The sequence below is a fragment of the Sinocyclocheilus anshuiensis genome, unplaced genomic scaffold (genome assembly GCF_001515605.1).
Source record: "Sinocyclocheilus anshuiensis isolate Anshui unplaced genomic scaffold, SAMN03320099.WGS_v1.1 scaffold553, whole genome shotgun sequence".
Taxonomy (NCBI): Eukaryota; Metazoa; Chordata; class Actinopteri; order Cypriniformes; family Cyprinidae; genus Sinocyclocheilus; species Sinocyclocheilus anshuiensis.
In genome coordinates, this window is record NW_015539821.1 from 569,615 (window position 1) to 587,780 (window position 18,166).

General features: G+C 35.8%; 2 protein-coding genes across 2 annotated transcripts in view; one reads left to right on the forward strand and one right to left on the reverse strand.

Annotated features, from left to right (window-relative positions):
* Positions 1 to 352: 352 nt before the first annotated feature.
* Positions 353 to 11,405, forward strand: LOC107684125 (guanylate cyclase 2G-like; the record flags this gene model as incomplete). Its single annotated transcript, XM_016480338.1, has 22 exons — positions 353 to 364; positions 727 to 798; positions 1,755 to 2,103; positions 2,494 to 2,603; positions 3,324 to 3,503; positions 3,596 to 3,740; positions 3,824 to 3,959; positions 4,049 to 4,152; positions 4,261 to 4,427; positions 4,992 to 5,114; positions 5,206 to 5,289; positions 5,388 to 5,492; positions 6,910 to 6,981; positions 7,111 to 7,435; positions 8,385 to 8,562; positions 8,656 to 8,796; positions 9,688 to 9,880; positions 10,182 to 10,356; positions 10,459 to 10,557; positions 10,677 to 10,768; positions 11,022 to 11,123; positions 11,253 to 11,405. Coding segments are annotated over 22 exons (3,075 nt in total), but the record flags the coding sequence as incomplete, so codon positions are not given.
* A 307-nt stretch (positions 11,406 to 11,712) lies between these two features.
* Positions 11,713 to 18,166, reverse strand: part of LOC107684045 (beta-tectorin-like) — an 82,537-nt gene continuing 76,083 nt past the window's right edge. Inside the window, exons 2-13 of the mRNA XM_016480181.1 lie at positions 17,797 to 17,846; positions 14,115 to 14,188; positions 13,884 to 13,959; positions 13,595 to 13,785; positions 13,355 to 13,506; positions 13,173 to 13,245; positions 12,817 to 12,920; positions 12,642 to 12,725; positions 12,391 to 12,553; positions 12,229 to 12,307; positions 12,122 to 12,154; positions 11,713 to 11,898 (exon numbers count right to left, since the gene is read on the reverse strand). Coding sequence (XP_016335667.1) covers positions 11,834 to 11,898; positions 12,122 to 12,154; positions 12,229 to 12,307; positions 12,391 to 12,553; positions 12,642 to 12,725; positions 12,817 to 12,920; positions 13,173 to 13,245; positions 13,355 to 13,506; positions 13,595 to 13,785; positions 13,884 to 13,959; positions 14,115 to 14,117 — 1,023 coding nt within the window. The 5' untranslated portion in view covers positions 14,118 to 14,188; positions 17,797 to 17,846 and the 3' untranslated portion in view covers positions 11,713 to 11,833. The remainder of the gene's footprint in view (positions 11,899 to 12,121; positions 12,155 to 12,228; positions 12,308 to 12,390; positions 12,554 to 12,641; positions 12,726 to 12,816; positions 12,921 to 13,172; positions 13,246 to 13,354; positions 13,507 to 13,594; positions 13,786 to 13,883; positions 13,960 to 14,114; positions 14,189 to 17,796; positions 17,847 to 18,166) is intronic.

The window sequence follows — 18,166 nt, forward strand, 5'->3', positions numbered from 1 at the left end:
TTAATTAAAAGTTATCATATAAAATGCCATATATATATATATATATATATATATATATATATATATACAGTGTATGTGTATGTGTATGTGTGTGTGTGTGTGTACAGTATATATACAGTGTATAGCCATTTTTCTTACATTTTTGTTGCTTTATATGCAGCAGAACTTGAGCTGGCATGAACTTCAACAAGTTTGTTTAAAACCTATTGATCCATGTTATCCCAGCATGATTTGTGAGCCTGAATTTCTTATGGTCATGCTAGTGAAAATTGGCTGAGAACGTGCAAAACGTACACTACAGACAGGTGCTAAGTACTCTTTCTTCAGAGAAACCCCTTGATTGGAATTAATTTCCCCAGGGAAGGTAAGAGTATTTAAATCCCCCTGTATGTCTGAAAGCCGATCAATGTGAGTGAGTTTTATGCAGGTAGGATGTCAGGAGGATTAGATTTTGTCATAAGTGGAGCCTCACGATGGTGGGTGCTGCTTTTTGTTTCTTTATCAGCTCTTACAAACTCTGTTATTTGCAACAAAGCAACCCAGTATAAGCTTACGGTTGGCCTCCAAGCTCCTCGGAACATTTCCTACCCTTTCAGTTTGCTTAGGTTGGGGTCTGCAATGCAGATTGCCATAGACAAGATCAACGCAAATACATCTCTGAGTGGAAATTTCACCTTTGACTTCGTATACACGGACACAGACTGTAACGCAAAATTTTCACTTCAGGGATTCATCGATCAAGTAATGAAACAAAATGTATCAGCGCTATTTGGTCCACCCTGTCCTGAGGAGGCTGAAGTAAGTGTATTGTTTTGATAACAGTAAAGTATTATTATTATTAAGTTTTTAATCTGAGTAAGATTTACGGGGATAGGATGGCTAATTAAGACTTAGCCTACTGAGACCCCACCCGCAAGTAGCTAAATTTTTTTATAACAATGTTTCAACAGTGTTTTCAAACGTTAAGTAGGCTACTAAATGTTAAAATGTATTAGTATTTTCATATATCGCTAAATACGCTCATTAACAGAAGTAGCTTAAATAACCATCACATTCACAATATCGCGCGCTTTCCACTGCGATTAGTTTTTGGCGATACATCAATAAATCATGAAGAAGTCACTTAAAGGGATAGTTCACCCAAAATTAAAGTTCCGTCATCATTTACTCACCCTCAAGTTGTTTCAAACCTGTATGAATTCATTTCAGCTGTTCAACACAAAAGATATTTGGAAGAATGTTGGTAATTCCATTGACTTCCATAGTATGGAAAAAATGGAACAAGTGGAGAGTGAGTATGATGACAGAATTTTAATTTCTGAGTGAACCATTATTTTAATAGAGTTACATTTAGGAGCCCATTAGGGGACATAATGGAAAAGCACAGGATGAGAATAAAAATATAGCATATATTTCAATGGTTGTACATTCACAAAAGTTTTGCATTTCTAAGAGAAACTTTGCATTCACTCGCAGTCGTTTTGCGTTCTCTCATTTTCATTCATTAAAAAATTGCAAATATTAAGTAATATTAATATTAAATATTTTATTAATTAATATTAAAGATGTATTAATATTGGTATTAAATATTTTACCAGATGTTTTATAATTCCTTAAAACAGACAAAATTCTTTTAAAATAGTCCATTCCTTGAAATGATCAAATCTGCACACTGCACATATAAATAATTATATACAATTCTAAAATATATACACATTTTGAATAGATTAATAGTTTTTGCTTATGTCCTTCAGGTCACAGGGCTCATAGCATCCACATGGAACATTCCCATGTTTGGTTTTGTTGGCCAGACACCAAAAATGGATAACATTCTTGTGTATGACACCTATATAAAAATTGTACCTCCACTTAAAAGGGTTGGAGAAATCCTGCTTAAAACACTGGAATTCTTCGGATGGAAGAATGTTGGTATGATCGGAGGCGGTGCAGATAGAAACACATGGGACACTGTTGATGCTTTTTGGAAGTCTGTGGAACAACAACTCAGGGCAAAAGTAACATTGGCAGCTGGCATAAAGTTTGATACCAGTGACCCAAAACTGGCACAGAGAAACTTGCAGATCATCTCTAAAGTTGCAAGAGGTGAGCCAATAAGTAGTACTTATCTTTCAGGTTTTACAATATCTGGGTGGAGTTTACACCTAAAACGTGTAAGATCACAAATGTATCTTGCCCTTATGCCCTCATAGCTTGTTCCTCTTGAAGCTGTTAGTTGGCATAAGATGAGTGAACTTAATCTGCATTTTAACTGTTATAATATCAAAGTCCCTGATAAATGTGCATTGTTTTCAAGCCCTATTCCCTATAGTGCAGGATATGTTGGGCAGTCCTTTGATTGCAAATAGGTTCTGAAATCTCTTGCGTGATAACAATGTACAGCTTCTGCATACTATATGCGTAACATGTAAGTCTTAAGCCTAAATAATGTTTCTATGAGATTATAAAATGTTAGTGTTATTCTGCTCATTCTAGTGGTTGTTGTGCTCGCTAATGCTGAAGACACCACGTCTCTGATGATAGAAGCACAGAAACAAGGCCTAATGAATGGAAAGTATGTTTTCCTTCTGGTTCAGCAGTTTGAGGTCAGTGGCAGAGTGGTGAGTAACTGAATAACATATAATGCTTCAATTATGGCAAAAATATTCTCTAAAGGTTTCAAATAAAAAAATGGATAAATGCTAAATATCATTACAATTCATTGCTGTATTTTATATATCTAGTTAGAGATACATGCCTTTTTGGTGTATTCTTTTTGTAAACAAAACAAAAAAAGGTCAGCACAGATGTATCCTTCTCTGCCACAATCCTGTATATTCAATTCCCTGACAACTGAGCTGAAAAAAATAAAGATGCCATCTACACGGTCAATGGTCAGTTTGTGTGTAAATGTACATTTTTCCACTTTTGATGTCCAACTTTTTCCACTTTTGATGTCATTTTTCTAGACAGAAATTAGAATTGTAGTAATTAAATATGCGCTCAGTTATCTCTCTCTATTAAGATTTACACTGTTATGCTGCCTCAGAAGCCCATCCGAAATCAGTTTTGGGAGGTAACTTTGTGTGCAAACACTGCCTGCAAAGTCATTACCTGATAGGGCAGCGAGGCAACAAATCAGCTGCTTAAGCTGTCGGACACAGCCGATGTCACTGTAATTAATAAAACAACGTATGTAATTCAGACATGTATTGAGTTAGTGGACATTTGTGGATATGTGTAAGTATTTGAACTGAATCAGATTACTACTGTGACAATTCTTATTTACCTAAACAGATACCTACTCTCACCTTTTACCTCATTAGGATAACCTGTGGAAGACTGTTGGTGATGCAAATAAAACAACAGTGCTGAAGGCTTTTGACATGGTTTTTGTACTTGCTCAGAAGTCCTATGAAGGGTATGACTACTATGACTTCTTCAAACAGGCTTATGAGAGATTAAAAGGGGCACCTTTTTACAGCAACCTGTCCTCAGAAAAAGAGGTGAGAATATTTTATGGAAAAAAAAAAAAATTGTGACCCTTAAAATTTGATCAACTTTTAATACATTTTATATTATCTATTTGATGTTTTAGGTCAGCTCCTACGCTGCCTATTTACATGACGCTGTTCTACTTTATGCCATGGGCCTTAAAGAAGCCTTCAAAAATGGTAAAGACATCCGTCATGGACGAGAGATTCTCCAGAAGCTCAGGGACAGGGCCAACATTAGGTTTTATGGTAATTTTGTCTTATATACATTTGTATTTTTCCTATTGATTGCAAATAACCAAAATGTTTGTTTGTGTTGTTTTTTTCAACAGGGGCTTCAGGTCTGGTTCACTTTGACGAATATGGAGAGAGGAAGCTTGACTATTCAGTATATGACCTACAACAAACAGAAACTGTCACAAAATTTGTGTCTGTTTTGGACTTTGACAGCAATTCGAAAACGATCAAGTAAGACCAAAATATTGCATATGTTAGCATTACTGATATTCAGTGCTGAAACTCTGACTTATGCTATATCAAAAATACCTGTTTTGCAGACCCACATCAAGGTTTTCTAACATTGTTTGGCAAAATGGAAAACCTCCACTAGATAATCCGCCCTGTGGTCTTGATAATGAGCTCTGTGAATGGTTAGACAATGGTAAATGGACATTGCTAAATTCTAGATTTTGCTAGATTTCTATACACATAAGTACAGTCTTCTTTTTATGTATTTGAAATTACATCACATGATGTCACTTGATTCCAGAGATATCTCTGCTGGTTCTGCTGGTGGCTTTGCCTGTGTTAGGAGTGGCAGCAGTGGCTTTGATCACTTTGTTGACTCTACAGAAGACCCGTCTACAGTCACGCCTGGATGAGTCCAACTGGTGGCTTATCAACTACAGCGACATAACTATCCTCAGAGAGCCCAAAGTAAGATGAACTTGTCATTTCATTTAAATTGATTTATTTTTTTATTATTATTATTATTTATTTATTTTTATTTTTTTTACTCTTCGTTTTTATTTTAGTTTAGTAATTTTGGACATTCAGATTTAATTTATTAATGAAAATGTTGAATATGTTCTATTTTATTTTATTTAGTTTTACAGTGAACATGTAATTAAGTTTAGTATCAATCTTTTTATTTATGCTTATTTCAGTTAATAAAAATGTTTTCATTTATTTATTCTTTATTCTTTTTTGTTTAACAATAATAGTCTAATACAGCACCAAACCAACTAGCAGTGGCATCAATGTAGAGGTCAAATCTGAATGTAGCATAATCCAGCCTTGAGCAGCATAGTGGTCTAAACAGCTCTGAGCTGGTCTTTTTTTTTTTTTAGCAAGGTAAGTAAAAAGTGCCAAAAATGCCTTTAAAACATCTACTCGCACATGCAGACATACTGTACTGCATATATACTATGCAAATTCCATCATATTTTAATGACAGTACATTAACGCATTAAAAAAAGAGTATTATTGTGGATTTTACAGGGAACGCAAACACTGTCTGTAAGCACAACACCAAGCAAATGTAGTGGTGGCTCTCCGTCCATGCTCTCCACCAACAGCTGTAGTACTAGAGAAGCCATCTACACTACTATTGGACTCTATCAGGTAAAAATTCTGAATCACATGTTAGAAAATAATGCCTTGCATGTTAAACCCAAATATTTCAACTAACACACTCTCTTTGCTCATGGGGCAGGGAAACGAGGTGGGCATAAAGTATTTGAAAAATCAAATACTTACTGATATCAAGAAACCATCGATCATCGCAGAGTTCAACATGGTAAATTCCTGATATTTTTAGAGATTCAGTTTTACCTCAGCAAGTCACAGGCCAATACTTTGCTAATACTCTAATGCTTGTGCTTATTCCTGCTGTAGCTGAAAGAAATGAAACACGAGAACCTAGTACAGTTCTTCGGTGTGTGTATCGAGCCTCCAGATGTCTGTATTGTCATGCAGTACTGCCAGAAAGGAAGCTTGAAGGTGCGTGTACAGTACACTGTAAAAAAAAAGATTTCTCAAAGTTGTAAATTGGGCATTTGGGCAGTCGTGGAGTTGGACCTGTAACCCAAAGGTCTCGGGTTTGAGTCTCGGTACCGGCAGGAATTGTAGGTGGGGGGAGTGAATAACCAGCATTCTCCTCCACCCTCAATACCACGACTGAGGTGAGACCCTTGAGCAAGGCACCGAACTCCCAACTGTTCCCCGGGCGCCGCAGCAAAAATGGCTGCCCACTGCTCCGGGTGTGTGTTTGTGGTGTGTGTGTTCACTACTCACTGCTGTGTGTGTGTGTGTGTGTGTGTGTGTGTGCGCGCATTTGGATGGGTTAAATGCAGACCACGAATTCCCCATACTTGGCTACATGCCACTTTCACTTTCACTAAATACAACAAAGATTATTGGAGTATTAAATTACTATTTCACTTTTACTACTTATAAATTTTATGTTTAATTCGATTTGTTACTTTCCATTTCTTTGTCATTTTTCTGTGAAATTTACTAACAATTTCTGAGTGAAAATTGTTTTGACACCAATTTTCTTCAGTAATAGTGTTTCAATTAAAGCATTTCAATAAAAAAAATAAGTTTTAGTCCAACAAGTCGCTGAATTTGTCCGCACACTGAAATTTTTTTCCCAATCAGACCAAAAAAGGTCTCTCAAAAATGTAGTTTTTATTTTCCATATGCAAAAGTGAAAAAGTGACAAAAGTACAAAGTGTATTAAAAACAGACCAAAGAGCAGACGTTTCAGCCCATGCTTTCTTCAGTGCTCATGAATTAAAAAAATAAAATAAAATACAGGAATCGGCTCTTGCACATCTTTTCTTCCACTGATGTGGAATGTTTCTCTGATTAACCAGGGAAGCTGTTTGTTAATTACAACAGAACAGCATATTAAAATACTCTGATCACTTCTATCACTCTTATGTCTCTTATAGTACATCAAAAACATAATGCACAAGCAGTGCAACTCAGTTGTCAAACAAAAAAATTATTATGATTCTTATTATTTTTAGTAGAATAAAAATGTACATTCCAACTGGTATAATTCAATTCCTGAACAAATTACTGTTATGAGATTGCACTTTTTAATAAATTAAGCGCATACAGCTCACAACTAACTGTGAGACTTTTATTAGTGTAGTTACTGACTGGTTTTTCATATTGTATAGTTAAAGATGCACTTTATGTTACCACATTTTTTGTTTAGTATTGTTGTCCAATATAAAGAGAAGACCAACTGTTGTACTGCATTTATGCTGCCTCTAAAAGACTGTGAAAAGCCATTTGAAAGTCTGTATAAACATATTAAACATATTTATTACTGAAATGATTTCAACATATGTGTCCACATCATCGGACTCTCAGTATATTTATTATTCTGCTTTTAAAACATCAGGATGTTCTCAGAAACAGTGAAATTGAGCTGGACTGGATGTTCAGATTGTCTTTTGCCTATGACATTGTTAATGTGAGTATGTTGTTTTAATGTAATATCCTTTAGTTTAGTGCATCATATTATCTTGATTTCTAGTTTGCATATCTACTTGGAAAATCTTGATTTGGAAGAAGACTTTTTATTGTGGTATGTTCTTTACAGGGCATGGAGTACATACATAAGAGCAGTCTGAAGTCTCATGGAAATCTGAAGCCCAGTATGTGTCTGGTGGACAGCAGGCTGCAGATCAAACTCTCTGGTTTTGGCCTGTGGGAGTTCAAACATGGTACCAAACACAAACTGATCCTACTGGAGAATCCAAATTATGAAGAGATGTACTATACTGCTCCTGAGTTTTTGAGAGAGGTGTACTACCCTTTCAATCGGACCCAGAAAGGAGACGTCTTTAGTTTTGCCATAATCATGCGAGAGCTGATGTACAGTACAGAGGTGGGTCCGTATCACGATGTTCATCTGGAACCAAAAGGTAATGACTGTGTTGTTGTATTTCACTGATAACATATATCAGTCTGGTTGTCACCATGGCAACCAATTTTCCATTTTGATTAACCAATTGGACGAAAGGGATAGTTCACCCAAAAATGAAAATTCTGTCATTAATTACTCACCCTCATGTTGTTCCAAACCAGTAAGACCTCCGTTCATCTTCAGAACACAAATTAAGATATTGTTTATGGAATCTGAGAGCTCTCTGACCCTCCCATAGACAGCAAGGGTCCTTACACGATCAAGGTCCAGAAATGTAGCAAGGACATCGGTAAAATAATCCATGTGACATCGGGTTCAACCGTAATTTTACGAAGCTACAAGAATACTTTTTAAGCGCAAAAGAAAAAAAGACTTTATTCAACAATTCGTCTCCTCCTCCACCCTAGCGCCATTTTGGAGAGTATCCACTGAACGTAAATGTGTCAGCTGTGCCACGCGGGTACGTTGTTTTCGTTCAAATCAAAGCGTAAACGACGTAAACAGCATATCTGCGTGGCACAGCTGACACAAAACAGCATACGCAATTTACGCTAGGGTGATGCGGAGGAGATGAATTGGTGAATAAAGTCTTTTTTTTTTTTCTTTTGTGCTCAAAAAGTATTCTCGTAGCTTCGTAAAATTACGGTTGAACCCCTGATGTCACATGGATTCACATAGATTATTTTACCGATGTCCTTGCTACATTTCTGGACCTTGATCGTGTAAGGACCCTTGCTGTCTATGGGAGGGTCAGAGAGCTCTCAGATTCCATCAACAATATCTTAATTTGTGTTCTGAAGATGAACGGAGGTCTTACTGGTTTGGAACGACATGAGGGTGAGTAAATAATGACAGAATTTTCATTTTTGGGTGAACTATCCCTTTAGGTTTGGCCTTAGAATGTGTGTGTGTGTTTTGATTTAGTTTTTTTGTATTTTATTAATTAGAGATTATCAAGCAGTTAAGGACCCCCATGAGCGACGAGCCCCTTAGACCAACCTTGTCTGCTGACATCTGTGATGAACGTCTCATCCCTTTACTAAAAGCCTGCTGGAGTGAGAACCCAGACCACAGACCCCCATTCACCAGTATCAGGAGACAACTGCGTCAGGCATGTCCTGAAAGGTGCACGTTTTATGTAGCTGTCTGTCCAATGATCTTGACACTCCTAAATATATTCTTTTTTTTTTACTCTGGGCCGTTTTATCAATTTCCCAGCCATGCCAACATCCTGGACAACATGGTGAGCAAACTGGAGAAATATGCCAGTCATCTGGAAGAAGTCGTGGAGGAGAGAACCAATCAGCTCACAGTAGAAAAGTGCAGAGCTGATAAGCTTCTATCTAGCATGCTGCCAAAGTAAACAAACCTTGATAGTATCATTGGGACAATGACATTTTGTAAATGTATTTTTCATTACTCTTTTATCAGATAGCAAAAATTGCATTCAAAGCAGAGTTACATACTAGATGGTTATATAGTTTAAATGGGTAGTTGACATGAAATACTTTTGAGAATATAAATATATTTTATGTTTTAAAAACATTCTCAAATTGTATTATTGCTATACATGTAGTTTTATGAGCTATTATTAATTGGGAGACCCTGTCAATTATTTATTCTTTTAAACATTAATTTATTACACCACAGAACCATTTAAAATGTTAGGACATGTAAAACTATTGAGAATGAAAAGATGCTTAACATGTTTTTTTTATAAGACTCTAAAAAATAGTTATAGGACCTGAGATATACATTTTTACAGAGCCCCTAAAAAACATGATGATGGTTAAAAAAAAGGATATGGGAGGATACATTGTGTTTGCTTGCAAAACTTTTGCATTTGCTGACAAAACTTTTGTGATCGATCCCAAAGCTTTTGCATTGTTCGCAAAACTCATAATACTTTTGCATACAAAACGTATTACATTCCCCCAAGAAACTTGTAAAAATATTGCTATCCCCGATGCAAAACATTTGCGTTCTCTCGCAAAAGCACCGAAATATAATTTTTTTCTGTCACCTTATATCTTTTCCATAGAAGTTTTGCGAGTGATGCAAAGTATCTTGGGGGTACGTAATACTTTTTTTTTTCCTCTCTCATCTTATATTGTCTTTCATCACCACGCCCCCTTAGGGACTCCGTACATTGACTCACATACATTCATATACATTTTAACCTAAAATCTCAGTGTTGATAAAAACGCATAAACCAGTTATGGGTCAGCTGATGGCAGTGTGTCCTAACAGGTATATTGCTGATCAGCTCATGTGTGGGAAACCAGTGGAGCCCACAAGTTATGACATGGTGACCATTTTCTTCTCTGACATTGTGGGTTTCACCACCATGTGCTCCGTTAGCTCGGCTCTGGAGGTGGTCACCCTCCTCAACGACCTCTACAGTCTTTTTGATGAGATCATTAAGCTATATGATGTCTACAAGGTAAGTGAAACAATACTCACTTTAATACACAGCAACTGTGCCCGTTCATGCTCTGCTGGTATGGTTGTCAGAATATTCAGACTGAATGCAAAATTCTGTGTAAGTATTTGCTCCTCATTATTTATGATTTACTTCAGAAATTCTGAGTGAATAAACATAGCCAGGTTTGCAGCATAATGTGACATGAATAGATGAAGATCTTAATGAATGCTGTTGATACTTGATAAATGTTTTAATGAGCATATATTTCTGTAAATTAAATTGTATTTCTAGTTTATTTACATTTACTTGTTTCTGGTAGGTGGAGACAATAGGGGATGCATATATGGTGGCCAGTGGTCTGCCTATCTGTAATGGTACTCGTCATGCTGAGGAGATCTCTACTATGGCACTCCACTTCCTATCCGCCATCAAAAGGTTCAAAATTAGGCATCTGCCTAATGAAAAATTGGCTTTACGGATTGGGATCAATTCTGGTATGGTACATACTATAAGTGTATTGTGGACTATATGTTGTAAGAGATATATAAGAAATTATACTCAAAAAACTCTCAATCTTCTGTCCTTTGCATATACAGGCCCAGTGGTTGCTGGAGTTGTGGGTAATACAATGCCCCGTTACTGTTTATTTGGTGATACAGTGAACACGGCTTCTAGGATGGAGAGCAACAGTCTTCGTAAGGACTTTTCTAATTTTTACTGGCTATAAGTTATTTTACCTATATTTATCAGTCAACAAAATCAATAATCTATTGAAATGTTTGAAACACTTTATTCTTGCTGATATCCTTCTCAGCGCTGAGAATCCATGTCTCCCAGAGCACTGCTGATATTCTCTTAAAGACAGGAAATTTTGAACTGGAGGAGAGGGGCGATATTGAAATAAAGGTATAATTACAAATTTATACGATGGGCTCCAAAAGTCTAAGATCACACTAAAATCTATTTTTTTTCCCCTGAAAATAAACTATATGTTTTAAGATTGTGAACAATGTAAAATAAAGAAATGTTATGACGTAAATTGATATTAATATAATTTCTAATATTGAACAAAAAAAAGTGGTGTCAAACTTGTATATAAACAGTGTCTACTGTCATGCCATGTCTGTGCATCTAATCATATCTCTGTTGTGTTTTCTAGGGAAAGGGAACACAGAAAACTTTCTGGTTGATAAGCAAATCTGGATTCAGTTTTCCACCCACTGGCCAGGACTGTAATGCAAGTCCTAAATCAGGAACAGATGTAGGTATCAAGACACTTATGGTTCTTTTTATTTCACAGTTTGAGGTGTTCATGCTAATTAAAAGGAAGTGCTATATGGAGGCCTGACACACTGTATATGGACAGTCTTGCCCTGTCATATCTAAACAGGAGAAACCCAAAGCAACCCCAATGAATGATGGAGACAGAAGAGCAATCCAGTGGACCCCAGCCATGGCTAAAATGACAGAAATGCACACACTTACTGTACCCGATATCTAGTTTGACCATGATTTTATATACACTCTTGTATATAGGACATTATCACACACACAAAAAAAACAATTTTATTTAAAAATGTATTTTTAAAAATATAAATGAAGAAAATGTCAAGACAAAATCTTTTAAAAGAATTTAATTACTAAAAATATTTCAAAATATTTTTACATGTATAATGCTAGATAAAAGCAAGAATGTGTCTCTGCCTGTTAAACTACAGATTAACAATTGATAGTACCTGCTTCAGAGATTATTTATTGTTCTACCAATATTCATGTAAGGAATACACAAATAAAAACTGTAAAAAACTGCAAGTGAACATTGAAAGGAATGTGTCGATACACTCCCTGAGACACGTATGTTTGCTGTGTGTGGGTGTATGCATGCATGCATGTCTATTTTTAAGTATTTGAATGTAATTGTGTGTGCAAAGGCATGATTCATTGCATCTGAATGACCTATATCTGGCCCCATTACCAACTGAAGTATTCTAAAACGTCATTCAGTAGAAATATGGACAGCAGACACAGAAATGGGCCTGTAAAATAGAAGGATAAGCATAGGAAATCTTAGCATTATATCAAAAAGTGACTTAGTTTTGATAAGATAATTAAAAATGTAAAAAAATAACAAATCTGAAAAACTTTTTAATGAATATAAAAGCAGCCATAATGCTGTAAAACTGGTGTACTTTAAAACCAATATAAATATATAAAAACATGAATATTATTCATGTGTCTGCATTGGTAGTTCAAACTTACCTGCAGGATGGATATAACTAGAGGAGTGTTGTGCTGTTAACAGAGGGTTTAAAAACATGTTATTGAATATCAAACTGTAATTATGCAGAAGTAAAAATGTTATATACCTCTGACTTGAAACTCCATGGTCAGGATGCCTCCGTTTGGATCAGGTTCAGATTCAGTGCTTCTTGATGTACATGGTGTCTTGGATAGAGTTCAGAAGAGTCTCAGTGGAGCCAGAAATCTATTTGAAACTACAACAGCATTAAATTGATACTGACACTCACCGGTTGACAAAATAGCTTATCCCCGTCACATACTTGGACCTCACAGTGGAGCCACACAGTGGAAACCTTCTCTAGCCGCTGGAAGCGGAATGAGTTAAACTTGAACATGGACCGACTGTCTTTGGCATTTTCAAATATGGTGACTGTGTTGTCTAAAGAGCAGCTGTGAACCAAGAGCAAATATATTACCCAGTGAGCAGGATTGAATCACAGTGAAACCTAATATGTTTGAACTGATGATAAAACCTTACCTGTTCTGAATTAAAATCCACCGTTTCCTGTCTGTTGAATATGGAGTAGGTGTTGCCCAGCAATTAGTTATTACTACTTTGAATCTACAAACATTAAAAAGAGATTCTTTTACACAGACTTTGTGAATCTGTGTATTCATGCAGATTATAGATTCCTTTCTTTTGAGCAACTCACCTGTTACTCAGTCCTTTTGCTTCAATGCCAATGAACACCTCAGATCCGATCTCAGATGTGTCAATCACATATGGTGCATCTTTTGCATAGAGGAACTTTGAGTTCTACAAACCACAAAATTCACAAGTAAAAAAACAAAAACAAATACAATATACAAATTATATAATAATACGTGTATTTATTGCTTAATTTCCTGTGTGTGTGTGTGTGTGTGTATATATACCCCCCCGCCCAGTCATTTTCAGGGAAAAAAAACCAACAACAACAAATACATGGAGGGAAAAAAATGGAAAGTAAATTTCCCTTTTGTACATTCGTATTCACTGGACACTTTTGAGGACAGTAGAAGTACTCACTGTGAACACATTCATAGACAACTGAGACTTAAAAGAACCTAAACTCCCGTTGTTGACATAAACTGTTGCCACTCTGGAAGAAGCAGAGGGTTTAGTAAAGACGCTGCAAGTCAACGGTCAGTATGCACAGGCTCTATGAAATCTACACCTACTGGACTTGACGTCAGTGTAACGGGGTCTACCTTTGGCTAAAAACGGCATTGTTGACCAGATAAGCTGCTTTATAAGTGCAACTGAATGTGTAGTTGACGGGCTGGTTCCGGACAGTGAGAGAGGAGTCGTTGGATACTATTGAGTTGTAGAATATGTATCGTGGATCTTTGCCTCCTACATACTGAGAAGAAGGTAGAAACAGATACATTTTTAGCTCTTTTTCTAATTAAATAATAGTTAGGATACATTAAATGAGTCGAATGTCTCACCTCAGACAGGGTGCCGCAGTACGAGTTATTTTTAGGAGTCAGGTCTGGGATGGTGAAACGATAGAAGCCCGGGGTGTTAATGCCAGTGTAGCACACACCGCCCAGGGACAGCTGGCCAATCTCCCATCCATATGGACATTCTGGCACGTTTGCAATGATGGCATTGGGAAAACATGACACCATGATATAATCTGAAACAGATGATAAATCTGCCAGGATTATCTAGCCGATTAAATCATGCCAACAACAAATTACACGAGAGGAAATGTTCAAAATGTGATGCATTTACCAGCTTTCTGAGGGGTACAGGCCCACGTCATGGGGATGACAATGAAGAGAATACCAACAGCTGCCATTTCATAAAGCTGAACAAAGAGAATTGTTTACATTGACCTACAATATCTCTGTTCAAGATTTTAGACAAGTTCACTCATGACCTGAATTGTCTATATTTAATGATAATATGATTATTTTCAATACAAAAGCACCATGATATTTGAATTAGAATTAATGTTCGTACCATCCCAATGCAGAATCCAGAAGTGTTGGCTCAGGTCTCTAGCAGAAGGTTTGCATGGTTCCTGTGTGGTTCTTCTGCAGGTAAAATGATGATAAATCCTAAGAGCAGAGTTCACTGAAGTCAGCACAAGAGCTGCTTTATAAGTCCACAGGTAGGCAGTAACCCCCCTCGCTTCTTTGGTCAGCCAGTCTGGTGAGGCCTTTTGGTGATAGCATTGTGAAGGAAAGCACAAAAGCTCTCTGTGCTGGCCAGACATTGACTTTTAAATGACCAGTGTCTCAAGGGGAAGACCATTTTCTCAGCTTTAATTCAAAAACATGGTAATTTCGTCCAGTACTTCTTCATTTTCATATAAAAATTAAACTCCCAGCAACATTTCATATGTTCATATGAGTTTCTGATAGGAACTCTATGTGGTCAAAGTTTGTCCCTATACTGCAAATTCTGGTTTCTACTCAAAAGATCTAATAGAAATGGGCATCTTTTTTAGGGAGTTTGAAAACCAGCTTCTTAGCCAAAACAGTAATACAGCTGTGCACAATCTTCATGCTGTTTATCTTGAGGGAAAGGACTGTAATGGGCATCATTAAAGGAACAGATCACCTAAATATGTAGATGAGTCAGTTTCTTCTTTGGAAGAGATTTGGAGAAATGTAGCATTACATCACTTGCTCGCCAATGGATCCTGTGTGGTGAATGGGTGCCATCAGAATGAGAGGCCAAACAGCTGATAAAAACATTACAGTAATATTATAGCCAGAAGCAATGGTTTGATGTTAAAAAATGTCTTAAATCACAATCACAATAATCTACAAGTAATCCATACAACTCCAGTCCATTAATTAACGCTGCATGTTTGTAATGTTTTTATCAGCTGTTTGAACTCTCATTCTGACGGCACCCATTCACTGCAGAGAATCCATTGGTGAGCAAGTAAAGCTAAATGTAGTGCTAAATTTCTCCAAATCTGCTCTGAAGAAGAAAAGTCATCTATGATGGCCTAAGGGGTCTGAGGGTGAGCACATTTTCAACAAATTGTTATAATTTGGGTGAAATATAAAGATTCCAAGAAGTTTACAAATTTCACAAAAAAAACACGCAAGTCATGAACTGGCACTGTTACACCCTGAAAACATCACACTGGGGAACAGGCGCACAAAGAGCCTTTAAGATTGCTGTGATCAAACATACGAAGGGGAATGTATGATGGGGCCTGTATAGATCAAGATGGACCCCTGGATAAGGTAAGAAGCCTAAATACAAGCACACAAAATCTGATAGTCAAAGGATGTGCCATTCACAGAGATTGTGTTTCAGCCTCTAAGGAAAGCAGGGCACTTAGAGAAGCAGCATTTATCCTCAGACAGTGTGTCTCCTTAAATTTGAGGACAGGCAAGCTTGCGTATGAATCATGAATACAAGGTCAGCCGGTTCAGTTTGGTCACAGTATTGTCAATAGGTTTAACACAATTAAAACTTAATCTCTGTGTAGAAGCCCTTGTAGACAGATGTGTTTCAAACCCCATGAGACACTGTGTTCACAGAGAGCAAATTTATAGCTTGGTTTATTATGAAGTCGAGTAGACAGTTATAATTTAATATTAATACAACATTATATTTAAAACCAATTATAAAATAGTCTACACTGTCTTGTTTTGGTCATTGATATATATATACATACATAAACACGCACACACACCTACAATATTTTGTATTACCACTTGTTTTTAATTTAATTTATCTTGTTTTAAGGATGTTTAAAAAAATTAACATTTCTAAAACAATTTAATCTAATGAGCAAAACTGAGTAAAATATTAAGAAGTAGATAGAATATAGAGAGATTAGAGGATATATCTTGAATTTTTTACTAAAGTATTATTAAGTATTATACAAAAAGATGGTGTACAAATAATTTTCATTCAGAAATTGCAGAAACAAGCTGCAAGTAATACATTAAATTTAACATGAAATATTAAAGTATATTAATTTTTTTTTAATCTTTTATATTTAGAAAAAAAACATTTTTTATAGTGTAGTGCAGTAAGGAAATCATTGTAACTTATCTTGTTCTAAGGATGTTTTTACTTTACATTTTGATAAATATACTCCTTGAGAATATGATTTTTGCTGTGTTGTAAAAAGAGCATGTTAGGCCTTGATCATAACCAACCATTTTTTAGTTTAACAAAGTAAGGTGACGGCACAGAGAGATAAAAAGAGTGTGTCTTTTTATCAATAACTGTTTTATAAGATCAAAATATACACAGAGCCAAACTAAGCTAATTACTAGGCTGATGTAAAATGATCAGGTGCAGATAGCACAGGCACTGATATCCCACGTGATAAAATTAGCACAGCAAAGGCTACTTTCTCTTGTGTTCATTATCATGAGAAAGGAAGAGACCACTGGGATACATTAGAGTGCAATGCCTGAGAGAAAACTATGGCAGATGCAAATCAACTCTGAGGCCCAGAGCCCAGGGACAGCTAGCATTACAGCTGACTATGAAGAGCCTTCCAGGTGTTCAAGCTGTTCAGGTGTCCCGAGACTCATTGTGTTATGTAATATCAGGTGTGCATGCCGTACCAGAAACAATGTTAAATATTTGTGCTATCTTTCATTCCTTGTGAGGCTTTAAACATCAAGTTCTAAATATGCAAACTAGGATGATCAACTACAAAGCACTCATCCATGGCAGCTTTCTCAGCAAATTTCCAAGGAGGCCTCAAGATGACTTAAAATGTTTAAAATAAGACAAAACAAGCATTAAAATAAGTCACAACAACTGAAATTCAAGATATGTTTTTTTTTTAATTCACCCCCTCAAAAACAGATTTTGTCTTTGAAAAACTCAGATATGAGGAAGCTTAGCTCATTTTAAAAATGTATATAATAATAGACTAAGGCAACATAATAATATTTAATTTACAGCTATAAATAAATGTCATTTATTTAAAGTAGTAAATGCATTCAGTTAAGTTGGTATTAAAAATTATTTATTTACAATTTTACAATTTTTCAGTTATACGAATTTGTTTCTTTTCTTGAAAAGGGAACTATAAATATTTAAGCATTATGGGGAAAAACTATATTTAAATCTTTATATTATCATTATTATGAGAAACTAAGTCATTATTATGAGAAAGTTTCTCATTATTACGGGAAAGTTTCTCATTATCACGAGAAAGTTTCTCATTATTACGAGAACTAAGTCATTATTACCAGAAAGTTTCTCATTATTATGAGAAACTAAGTCGTTATTACGAGAAAGGTTCTCATTATTATGAGAAACTAAGTCGTTATTATGAGAAAGTTTCTCATTATTATGAGAAACTAAGTCGTTATTACGAGAAATTTTCTCATTATTACGAGAAAGTTTCTCATTATTATGAGAAACTAAGTCGTTATTACGAGAAATTTTCTCATTATTACGAGAAGCTAATGTCATTATTACGAGAAAGTTTCTCATTATTACGAGAATTTTTCTCATTATTACGAGAACGTTTCTCAATATAACGAGATACTAAGTCATAATTATGAGAAAGTTTCTCGTTATTATAACTTACAGAATCATATTTTTTCTGAACTGTGGCGGAAACGGGCTTCCATACCATAAGCCTACTCAACAACGAGAAAAAATAAATAAATAAAAAAACAGAGAAAACCTTTAATACACTTACTTGTTCTTGAAATGTAAGATCTTTGGCTTGTAAAAATCAACTGCCACAGCCTGAAATAGAAGACACAAGGAGTGATGAGAAAGGGCATTGCAACCTCTGCTGTACTCACTCTGAATACTGAAGCCAGTTGATGTGGCTGACTCAGAAAATGGCCTGATCTGTGACTGTCCTGGAGTCACGTGATCACATTTGCTGTTGAGAGCACAGTATTAACAAAAATGGATGCCCATTAACAACATAAATGAATTTGAACTAGATCTGTAAAAAAAAAAAAAATAATGATATTCTGGTTGCTGGATATGACTTGGACCCCTCTTTCAGAATAAGTTTGCGGGATTTCATGGGAAGAAATTCCTGTAGGTAGCCTATT